Source organism: Conger conger, chromosome 8 (assembly GCF_963514075.1).
Source record: "Conger conger chromosome 8, fConCon1.1, whole genome shotgun sequence".
In the NCBI taxonomy this organism is placed as follows: Eukaryota; Metazoa; Chordata; class Actinopteri; order Anguilliformes; family Congridae; genus Conger; species Conger conger.
The window spans coordinates 54038943-54050971 of NC_083767.1; the positions used below are offsets into that span (position 1 = coordinate 54038943).

At 48.5% G+C, this 12029-nt stretch overlaps 1 protein-coding gene across 1 annotated transcript in view; it reads right to left on the minus strand.

Moving 5' to 3' along the window:
• The window catches only part of cacna1c (calcium channel, voltage-dependent, L type, alpha 1C subunit), a 252518-nt gene continuing 240489 nt past the window's right edge, over window positions 1-12029 (minus strand). Inside the window, exons 32-49 of the mRNA XM_061252517.1 lie at window positions 11179-11316; window positions 10681-10746; window positions 10148-10239; window positions 9704-9860; window positions 9354-9481; window positions 9058-9154; window positions 8002-8104; window positions 7507-7608; window positions 7219-7346; window positions 6111-6251; window positions 4939-5276; window positions 3929-3955; window positions 2565-2693; window positions 2150-2259; window positions 1390-1487; window positions 681-1019; window positions 200-441; window positions 1-118 (exon numbers count right to left, since the gene is read on the minus strand). Coding sequence (XP_061108501.1) covers window positions 1-118; window positions 200-441; window positions 681-1019; window positions 1390-1487; window positions 2150-2259; window positions 2565-2693; window positions 3929-3955; window positions 4939-5276; window positions 6111-6251; window positions 7219-7346; window positions 7507-7608; window positions 8002-8104; window positions 9058-9154; window positions 9354-9481; window positions 9704-9860; window positions 10148-10239; window positions 10681-10746; window positions 11179-11316 — 2553 coding nt within the window. The remainder of the gene's footprint in view (window positions 119-199; window positions 442-680; window positions 1020-1389; window positions 1488-2149; window positions 2260-2564; window positions 2694-3928; window positions 3956-4938; window positions 5277-6110; window positions 6252-7218; window positions 7347-7506; window positions 7609-8001; window positions 8105-9057; window positions 9155-9353; window positions 9482-9703; window positions 9861-10147; window positions 10240-10680; window positions 10747-11178; window positions 11317-12029) is intronic.

A 12029-nucleotide genomic window follows, 5' to 3' on the forward strand; every position in this document is an offset into this window, starting at 1 on the left:
CTACAAACTAGTGACACAATCCATGTCATCGTCGTCCAATAACCCACAATCCCGATGGCCTGAGGAAGAGGCCCTGTCCTCTTCCTCCTCCTCCTCCTCCTCCCCCTCCTCCCCCGCCCTCTCCTCCTCCTTCTCCTCCTTCTCCTCCTCCTCCTCCTCCAGGCCCTGCTGAACGTCAGCCAAAAGCTCCTCCGTCTGCCCGCCAGTGGCCCCTGCGGCCTCCTCGCTGTGGCTGGGCCCCTGTTCGTCCTGGTCTCTGCAGTGCATATAGGGCAGCAGGTTGCCGTTGGCGCTGGGCTGGGTGTTGCCATTGAGGATGTTGTCGGCCGCGCTCTCCATTTCCTCGATGGTCATGTCGCACGCGTCCGCCAGCTCCTGCTTAGTCACCTCGATGAACGATGGGTCCTGCGCGTACCGACCCAGACCTTCAGATATCAAAACCTGGAAAAGTGAGAGAAAGCAAGCAAGTGAAGACACAAACACAGCCGCGGGCACTGACGACACGTAGACAGGATTTATATCTAAATGGATGACACAATAGTACAAAAAGACATACTGTACGTACCCGTACATAAATTGTGTGCACAATTCAACAATAATAAAACACAATTTAACTGAAGTGACATGAACTGCAATAAAACACAACTCGAGTGAACTGCACAAGGCTCATCTTCCCTCACCGCTTCTACCAGACTGCCGGCACTGCCGTGGGACAGCAGGGTAGAGTCCCTCCTCACCACCGGGGGCACGGTGAGTGAAACAGGCCTGGGGGGCCGCTGGCTGGAGCCTGTGCTGTTCCCGTTGCTGTCGTTGTACCAGGGGCCACAGTTGACCGACGGCAGGCTGCTGTTGAGCTTCTCGTAGGAGCCGGACCCCTCCAGGCAGAACGTGGGCACGCGCTGGTACGACCGCCCGCCCCGGGCACACGGACTGGCGGGCGGCGTGGAGCACAGTCTCGAGAAGAGCGTCGGAGAGTGACTCCTCCTCAGGAGGGGACTCAACCCTGCCACCGCCAGGGCCTGGGGGAGGGGGAGAGAGAGAGAGAGAGAGAGAGAGAGAGAGAGGGAGGGGGAAGGAGAGAAGTGGAGAGAGAGGAGGGGCAGAAAGACCGGGGAAAGGAGAGAGGGAGGGAGAGGGGGAGAGGTAGAGGGTAGAGAGAGAGTTGGGGCAAAGAGTGAGAGAGAGGGGAGAGTGAGAGGGGAACAGGGGGGAAGGAGGAGGGGGAGAGGAGGAGAGAGTGAGAGGGGAAGAGGGGGGAAGGATAGAGAGAGAGAGAGAGAGAGAGAGAGAGAGAGAGAGGGTAATAATACTATCACTGTAGAATCTAGCTTTACATTGCTTGCATTTTGTGAGAAAATGACTGAATCACACTGATGGCCGCTCCCTCACCTGATGGTGTACAAGGTGAAGTGGTAGTGCAGTTTTCTGGGAGACGTCTGTCCTCGTCTGCCTCCTCAGACACTCCAAGTGGAAGGAAGACCTTCGGTCTGTGTGGTGGACAGTTCAGACACATTTATTTGAATGTTGTTCACATGAATATTGATGTAGCGCAGTCATCCGAATAGGAAGTAGAGGGAATCATCCATAGATGCTGCACTGGGAAGTGTGGTGTTCATTAGCTAATGACATGGACGTTCAATTCCCACACATAATTTAGAAAATAAGTGCACACATGATTAAAAAAACTGTAGAATGCTATGATATTGCAGCAGATGGAATTAAAGTATTTGCCAACCCTCTGAAGAGCATATCATCACTCACAGGTTGTATAAATATCCTCCTTGGGCATAGTTATGATTAATGTGCAACACTTTGTCTGAGTGCCCACTTCAGTAGCAATCAATTCGCATTAAGCAGACACACTGACCTACTGTACTTGTGCTTCAGTCAATGGATACTTAATAGGCAAGACATGGCACCGTAATTATAATGATGAAATAAAAGCAATCAGTATGGTATGCGAATGAACACTTACGTCTCAATTTGTTAAAAAGAAAACAAAGAATTAAGCCTGTCCCAACCTCCAGCCAGGTACACTGTTCATGGACTGGCAAATTACATCTTTATTGCATTATCAGGGTTAAGAGATTGGATATTAGCCTGGATGGCTTCCGTGGTTACGGGATGGAAACCCCCCCCCCACTCTTACCCAGGGCTGTGGGACAGAGGAAGGGGGACTGCCAAGGTCTCCTATCTTCACTGTCATCTCCCTCCTCCATGGGGGCCAGCTGTTTGCTCTCTTCATCCTGATACACAAGCCTGTACCCAATACCCACACACACAGTTCAACAGAAATACACCAAATAAGCACTGTCCATATCCTATATGATGAGAAGACTTCCATATATACTGTAGATATATGTATGGTATGGTGTATTATTATATTAGCAAAGATATATTTTTGACTTTGTCCATTTGGATTGTTACATGTTATTGCGAGGGCAAAAGACATGTGTGCCCTGCCAATAGAGCGTGTTTGATTGAAATTGAATGACGTGAGGCAGGGGAGAGGGAGAGAAAGAGGGAGAGAGAGAAAGAGAGAGAGGTCAGGAGAGCGGCAGTACATTTCAGAGGAGAGTATGCTCTGATCGCTGCGGTAGTGCCTCTCGTCCACGAACGTCTCGTCGTACGCCTCGTCGGTGGACGCCTCCTCCCTGCGGATGATTGGCAGGCGGCTGTCGCTGGAGTCCGAGCTGTAAACGAGAAGTGGAGACGGGGCGGGTCAGCCTGGGGCGGGGCCGGAGCCACCCCGCGGAGTCGGAGGAGACGGGGCGGGTCAGCCTGGGGCGGGGGCCGGAGCCACCCCGCGGGGTCGGAGGAGACGGGGCGGGTCAGCCTGGGGCGGGGGCCGGAGCCACCCCGCGGGGTCGGAGGAGACGGGGCGGGTCAGCCTGGGGCGGGGGCCGGAGCCACCCCGCAGGGCTCGCTCCACTTCTACAGCGGGAAGCACAGCCAATGAAAGGCAGGCAGCCTGCCTGCCAGCGCGACTAACCCCCGACACCAGCATTAGCTGCGGGGGGGACATACGCCCAGAATCCAGCGGAGTGGGGGTGTGCAGAAGCTACCAGTCCCAGAATCTACGACACTACTCACTGGCGCATCAGAAGCTCTCTGCCACGTCGAGCAACTCTACCCTCTGAGAATAAGCTACTGACAAGAGTTTCTAAGTTCAGGGTAGATCGTGCCAGGGCTACAGGGGCTCTGCAGCCACTTAAAGTACTGCAGCTTAATAGAACTAGCCTATGCGCGGTGTGAAAACTTATGATATATTTATGCTTTTTTAATGCTCCTTGCCCATTTTCTCCCTGAAATACCTAACTTTTCTAAATACCCAAAAGTAGATACAGTATTCAGTATGTCAGTGCCTGCTCTGTTTGCCAGTTGAGCTCGCACAGTTGTGAGTCGAAGAAAGACACCACATGTACAGCTCAACAGGCTGACTTGCAGGTACAGAGGGGGTCGCTTCTGTGAGACACTGTCGTCTCAGCCCAATGAAGGCCCCCCCCAACCCAGGGCAACGCAAGAGCTAACTGAGCATTGTCCTGTGGGCTGCCAGCCATACCCGGCACTGGCACAGTCAAAACCAAACTATGGGGCCAAACTAAGCACCGGGACAGAGCCTTAACACGATGAGCCACCCCACCCAGCAGCACCAACAACTGAAAGAAATGAGATATCGTTCTCCTATGTGGTTCCTTATTGTCCTGTGCATGTGGGCCAAACACTAAGAAGCCAAAAGGAGCCAAGCCAGGGCCATAGCCCTGCATGAGCGCATGGGAGGCTAAGCTAAGCTAAGCTAAGCTAAGCAGCTGTAGCCCACGGCAGCGGGGATACAGCCGGGTAAGGGCGGGGCCAGCCCTCCCCACACTAATGCTGCTACCACCCTACAGGTCTCTATCTCTCCCTCTGAGGGCGGGGGGGGACATACCGGAGGAGGGTCTCATAGAAACACGTCCTGGTCACAGACGCAGCCGCAGAAGAGAGACAAAGGAAAGGCCGTTACGGAAATGGGATCCTGCCTAATTAAGAGGTGGGGGAGCTGGCAGATGGGGGGGTGGGAGATGGCCCCTCCCACCGATCCTCTGTGGACAATGGTCTGTGTCGCAGCTGTGCACTGACTTTGTGAGCCGAAAAAAAGAGAGAATGGATCATTTTCGGAAAACTAGGGACAGCAAGAGCTTGCACGCAATACAAGCCGCTTGAACATAACAGGGGCCCTTGCCCTAGAGAGAGAGAGGGCTTTTCTGATCACATCTGCCCCTTCCTCAGTCATTTTGAGGAGGGTCCAAGACTAAAACACCCACAGGGCGAAGATGAGAGCTGTTCGGGTATTGCTAGGGTCACCTGCCGTGGCTCAGGAGAGGCAGAGTAAAGGTGAGAATGGAAGGGCAGTTCATCACTGAAGCTCTGCTACCTCCCCAGCTGATCATACTGCCTCGCTACACACCGGCTTTTCTGACAGTAATGAGATTCAGTCTTCTTGCCAATTTTATAGATTCCATTATGGTAATGAACCTGGAGCCACAGAGGCCATTAAACAATTTAAGGGACTGTGCTCCCTGCAGTAATTACGCCAGCTCTCCTAATAGTATCTGTGTTTTTATTTTCTTTCTCCACATTATTTTAAATAACAGACCTGGGACAGAAATGACTGAAGAAACCCAGTGTCCCACAGGGAGAGTCATCACTCCTCTGTTACACCAGATGAGAGGTTCACCCCAGGAAGGAGTTCTAAAAAGGCACCGAAAGACAATTGCGTACATGTGTATTCACACAAGTTTTCGCACCCGAGACAGGAGACACACAGGCAGAGAGGGAGTGTTTGGGGACGGTGTTAATTAGAGTCGTGGAAAGAAGGTTCGTCAGTAACGCAGTAATCTAGTCGGCAGTGAGAGGATGGAGAATGACAATACCCTCCCCCAACCGGATGCCAGTCACCTCTTGGCGGGGAAGTGCCAGGCAGCACGGGGCAGCAGGACAGGGGTGAGAGGCGGGCCGCTCTGCCCGTCCACCGTGCTGATGGAGGGGCAGGGAAAACGGCCGATGGCGGTGTTGTTGGCGTTGTTGATGTTGGCGTTGGAGCCCGAGGAGGAGTAGCTGCTGGGGGTGAAGGTGGAGTCCACCAGCTTCTCGTGGGACGGCGACACGTCGTCCCCGGGGCTGCCCGACTTGCTGATGTGGAGCGGCCGCTGAGTGGTGAAGGATTGTGGGAAGGAGCTCCGCCCGTCGCTCTGGTGGTAGTAGTTGACGTGGTTGCCGAAGAGGCCACCTGCCCGCTGTCGTGAAGAGAGAAAGAGAGAAAATGAAACCTGTCGATGCTGAAAAAAACCTAAAACCTGCTTCAAAAACTGAAACCTACTGATACTCATCCCATGGGAAACCCCTTTAGGTGATTTGTGGAAACTATTGCTAAACGGCTATCATTCACCAAACTAGCGCATGTTTTATTCATTGATTATGCACATGTGAACCAGGGTGGGGGCCATTTCAATTCGGTCATCACAGTAAATGGATTGAAATTCAATGCATGAGTTGAAAAAACATTGACCATTGAATTGAATCTAAATTGAGCGGGAAGCATTTCACTGCACATGGTACCTGTATGATGGAGTATGTGACAAGGAAACTTTGATTTGATTTGAAATAGATTTGACTCCAACCTTAGTGTGATTCATAACGGCTTATAAATCAAGCCATTGATGAGATCCTTCTGCAATGTTTCAGCTTTCATGAGGTGTGAAAATCATAGCTACGCACGTTAAATGCAACATTCTTTATTAAATTAATGTTTAGCCTTCTTTTTTCCGTATCTTCCAGTTTGTAATGCCACTAATGCAAAACATAGACACTTCGCATGGGAGTGTTTACTTGGATCACAGAGCTTAAATATTGCCCAGCCCCCGATAAGGTGACAACAGTCATCGGAAGCTTGTGCATCCAGCGAGGAACACTCCAGCCAATGAGAAAGCAGCTATCTGGGCCCAGCCTGTGTGATTGGTGGAGAGCGGATGGGGTCCCTGTAGCCAGGCGTTGCATGGGCGGGGCCACAGCAGAAGCCATGAGAGCAGCTGTGCAGCGGCTGGAGGGGGGGATGCCCTACTGTAGCAGACCTTTACCCTGAAGATGTCATCTTCGGAAGCGGCCGACACCGTCTCCTTCATGGCCTTCTCCAGCTCCTCTTCCACGGTCAGGTCACCTGAGATAGCCCTGCGGATCTCCGGCCCCATGTCATGGAGGGTCCGCAGTCCTGCCTGCACAGACAGAAACACGGACACAGCAACAGATTTTGTTGATCAACAAGCAGGGGCGACATGGCTCAGACAGTGAGAGCAGTCGTCTGGCAGACAGAGGGTTGCCGGTTTGATCCCCCGCCCCGGGCTGTGTTGAAGTGTCCCTGAGCAAGACACCTAACCCCCCCAAATGCTCCTGACGAGCTGGTTGGCGCCTTGCATGGCAGCCAATCGCCGTCGGTGTGGGAGTGTTTGTATGAATGGGTGAATGAGAAGTATCAATTGTACAGCGCTTTGGATAAAGGCGCTATATAAATGCCAACCATTTACCATTTAACAAACAGACAGGCAAGTGTAAGGGTCATTTTCTTAATCAATAATTGACAATGTGTGTTAACATAAAGACAGTCATGCGATTAAAAAGAACCTTTTATTTTTTATTCTTATTACTATTAGACCACTTTCTGAATTAAGTGCTTACTAGGAGTCTTTCTCTGTCTCTTTCCCAGCAGACAGACAGCCTTTGACCTTAATGTCTCTGCTTCTACTAGAAGCAGGTAGCTAGCACATTCTGATCTTACAGCAAGGTCAACAAGGGGTATTCAGAAGAGAAAATACTGATAAATGTTCGTGGCCAGCTTCATGTCTTTTTGTTTTGATATAGCCCCCCCCCCCTTCTGGAAAAGTGTGTATAAGAGTCTTAAAAGCCGGTAAACTTTCTCTCACTTTATCTCATTTATATGCAAATAAATACGAAAGTTAAACTCCAGTATAGCTATCATAGTTTTTACTGGGATCTGTTTCATCAGACGATGCGCACCTGTGAAATGTTAAAGAGGGCATTTTTCCCTAACACAAGCAAACAAGTCAGTCAGGTCAACTGACTTAACGTGACACAAGGAAGATTAGCATAAATCCCAGAGGAGTGAATGATGAGGTCGTGCTGGCAGCACTGAGGGTGATGCGGGCAGGATGTCCTCAGACCCACCTGGAGGGAGAGAGCCGTCTTTGGTGGGACTTTAGCCACCAGGCCCTGTTCCTTGCGCTTCTTGAACTTCCGGAAATATTCTTGGATAAGGAAGGTGGCGTAGAACTTCCCAACGGTCACCTCATCGTCTGTGAAACACAAAACAGCGCTCATTTTTGGTGGATAAAACACAAGAAAACAAAAACAAACAAAAAAAATGCACAACAACTAAAGGTTTGTGTTAGTTACACTCATATATAAACATGGACATTGTTTAGGTTTCTCTAGACCTGTGAACTCTACACTGACCTCCTGCAGGGGGCACGACCTGGTCCAGCAGTTTCATACTGGTCCTCTTCCAAATCTTCTTAACAATCGCCCGGAGTTCCTCATTTGCCTGCTCCAAATTACCTACACAGAGAAAAACACACAAACATGCACAAACAGATGTAGACACACACAACATACACACACAGTACAGGTTACCTCGGGCCAAAAACGAACAGCACACAATTACACTGGGTTATGCCGTAGTGGTAGAGATAATTGGTTTGTAAACAAATGCCAGGAGGTCTGACTCCCAGATGGTAAGTGATGTAAATTGTTTCTGCCAAGAATGAGATGAAGGCAATAATGACTGAATTGCAGTATTTCACTACAAACTGAAGTCAAATAAACACAAAATGACATGCAGTCCTCGCAATAAGCTAAAGATACCAGAATGTGGTTTTTAAATCAATCTTTGGGGTCTCTCTCTGCTTGGTTTTTTTCTAATCTTTAAGGATACCACACGGGGACTTTTACCTTCCGTCTTGATGCGCAGTGCTGTTCGCACCAGAGCAAACAGGGTGGCGTTAAACATGACCGTGCCATCACTGTTCAGAGGCATGTTCATGGACACCAGCCGCTGTGCAGGGAGAAGAGCATGTTAACACACACCCGCAGAAACGTGCGCATATGTACACAAACACACACACACACACCACTGAAAACACAGCATCATTGGTTTCTCATTGTTTTGCTCCTGCTGTATTTGAGACTTATTGTTTTGTTTATGGAAAGTTAGCTGGCTGTCTTTTACAAAATTCGGAGTGCATCTGGGTGGAATTCAGTGGGACGGAATCCTGAGTTTATTTCAAAATATATTTTTTATTTAATTGACAGCATTTCTGTTGGCCACACCTGCCCCCGCCAGAATGTAGATCAGATTTTTAAAAATCAATCTTTGGGGTCTCTCTATGTGTATGTATGTATAATCAGGATGCAGCACAGGGCCTTGTGCTTGTGCTGGCTTTGTTGCAGACAGTGTCTTATAGCAGGATACAGCACAGGGCCTTGTGCTTGTGCTGGCTTTGCTGTGGACAGTGTCTTATAGCAGGATACAGCACAGGGACTCGTGCTTGTGCTGGCTTTGCTGCGGACAGTGTCTTATAGCAGGATACAGCACAGGGCCTTGTGCTTGTGCTGGCTTTGCTGCGGACAGTGTCTTATAGCAGGATACAGCACAGGGCCTTGTGCTTGTGCTGGCTTTGCTGCGGACAGTGTCTTATAGCAGGATACAGCACAGGGCCTTGTGCTTGTGCTGGCTTTGCTGCGGACAGTGTCTTATAGCAGGATACAGCACAGGGCCTTGTGCTTGTGCTGGCTTTGCTGCGGACAGTGTCTTATAGCAGGATACAGCACAGGGCCTTGTGCTTGTGCTGGCTTTGTTGCAGACAGTGTCTTATAGCAGGATACAGCATAGGGCCTTGTGCTTGTGCTGGCTTTGCTGCGGACAGTGTCTTATAGCAGGATACAGCACAGGGCCTTGTGCTTGTGCTGGCTTTGTTGCAGACAGTGTGTGCTGTGAGGGTGCTTCACCTTGCAGGCCACTCGATGAGGGCACAGCTTCCCAAAACCCAGGGGCGGCTGTATCCTGCGAAGCAGCGTCACCACGTCCAGATGCTTTATCCTCCCCCTGCGAGCAGACGGCCCAGACAGGCTTCATCAAACAACTGGTACAATTTACTCATGTCTAATGTTCTCACCACGTGACTGTAATGAGGCAGAAACACAGCAACATTGCTGCAAAATGACTGCGACGTACTGTACCAAGGTCTTCCAAACAAAGTGTTGGGAAGTATTTCAGCATTTAAGCATTAAGTAACATGACTCACTTGGCCTCCGGGTCGTACTCCGCCCAGATTCTTTTGAACTCGTCAAGGTGGTGAGGTCCCAGGATCGACCAGTCTCGTGTCAGGTAGTCAAAGTTGTCCATGATGACAGCAACAAACAGGTTGATGATCTGCAGACAGCAGGACAGCGTGAGCGAGCCAGCAGGGGCCGGTCAATATCCCATTTTCACTCGCTCGCTCACTCCACACAAACACATTTCCCACTCTGTCACTCAAAATCCCCGTCATCTGGGAGATATCGCCTTGCTTTGCTTGGGAACATATACAGTACGGTGAGAAAAAGGTATAATTGAGACAGAGGGAGCAGCCCGGAGAAGCGCTGACAGTCTCACCAGGAAGGCACAGAGCATGTAGAAGCTGACAAAGTAGATGATGGCAAAATGGCTGCCGCACTCCTCGCTGTCCAGGCCCACCTCTGAGCCCTTCTCACATGGCTTCATGGGCTCACAGGCCAACATGATCTCTTGCCATGCCTCCCCTGTTGCGCACCTACAAGGTGTAAAGTCCACATTCTCGGTGAAATTCATGCACATACAGATTATATTTCGCACACAGAAATGTACAAAGAACTCACACACAAATGCTTCAGCCTCAAATCAAAACACTGCCACACAGCAGTGTTTCCACAGGAAAACATTTTAAATAAACACTCAACTGTCCAACAACCTTTTTCTTCCATTAAAGATAAGTAAAAATTAAGAATTCAAAATTAAGCAGAAATAAGGGAGGAAACAGTTTTAAAGGACAGCTCTCTCAGGCAGCAGGCGAGTACTCACCTGAAAAGCAGGAGCACGGCCTGAGGAAACGTCTGAAAGTTGTTGTTTCGATTGATCTGAGTGTTGTCCCTCAGGGCAATCTTACCAAACATCTGCGGACAGGTGGTAGAGATGTGAAAACACAGCATCATGGGAAACAAGTGAGCGAGATTCTGACCCTCTCGCTGGCCAACACTTAATAACGAACACCGCAGGATGGCGAGCAGTGACATACGAGCACTTCCACATGTATTCTGTACGTATATAAAACAACTACTGACGTATATTAAAACAGTAAAAGGAGGCTTTAGTAGTTATAGTATAGTGCAGTTTTACTTCTTGCATTTGTGATGCAGAACCATAATAGGGAAGAGAGGTCTACTGAATTCTTATTATCACTGAGTGTGGGCAGGAGAATTTGGAAGGTGGATTTATCATAATCTACGTATGTCATATTATCTTTAATGTGCGTATTGTGAGAGCATAATGAAGCCAGAGCCGTATTCATTTGGGCCAGACACAGATAGTGAGCGTCAGATCATGTGACCACTTACTTGCATTCCAATAACAGCGTAGATAAAGAACAGCATCACAATGAGCAGGGCTACATAGGGCAGAGCCTGTAATGAGAGAGAGATGTCTTGTATGAAACCCTAAAGGTATGCAAGGTTTCATTTTCAATGTCACACTATCTCCAAAAGGTGTTCATGCTGTTATCCACCAATAAAAATCATAAGAACAGTAACACAACATGGTTCAGAAGTCTACAGAAATGTCATGTTCAGGATTTGAAGCAGAAACACAAAATGATATATGAACAGTAAAACTCATTTGAAGAACAACCTTTTTGTCATGCTTTTTGTGTTTTTCTTTTTTAATTTTGGTGAATAACTCATATTATGTGAGTCTTGAAGCTCCACTGCTGACCCAATACGGCGCACGACTGTTTCAAATTAGTGGATTCCTGGAGTGCTGACATGATTGTGTGCAGGAAAGCTGAACCAGACACTGGCCATACCCCTCCCTCTAACCCTTCAGGAGTCTACCCTTACCTGAAAGGACTTGATGAAGGTCCACAGCAGGGTTCGGATGCCTTCCCCTCGGGACAGGAGCTTCACCAACCTCATCACTCGGAATAGCCGGAAGAAGGTGATGGAGATCCTGGCATTATCTTCAGTGTTTTGTAGTCCCTTTTTTGGTCACACACACACACACATACACAAGCATACCAATGCGAGCACACACAGATACACGCACGCGCACACACACACACACACACACACACACACATACAGACACACACACACACACACAGACAGTTAATGAGAGGTGAAAAGAATATTACATCTTACCAAATCCCACAAAACACCCGACGATTTAAACTCAGGGGAGAGCAGGGCAAATTCAATCATTTCTTAGTGGCTTTATGAAAAAAACAATGACAAATTGATTTACTGCATTGTTTTCTTTTAAATGCAATCTGCAAGTCAGGTGGTACTTTGTGAGGTGAATCACTAGATTATGAAATTCATCATATCCATATAATTTGATATAACCATTTCATTGGTTGGAAAAGCTAGCAGTCTTAATATGAACAGTGACATTATACAGTATGTATAAGTTTGAATTAAAACAAGAAATTTGAGCAGCGCAACAAAATTGATTTTGTAGTCAATTTGCCAATACAGATATGACTTTTGAGCAATTCTTCCTTAAAAATACAGACATAACAGTGCGAAACACAGACCCACATAGAAACTATGGACACATATTGCCTATTTTGTCAATAGACAAAATTGAATGATAACGCATCGATCCAATTGTCATCTTTTATTTCTTATAGCCACTGGTTGTTGTAAAATGAGGGCACCTGCTTCTCTGGTGAAAGAAGATAATAAAACTA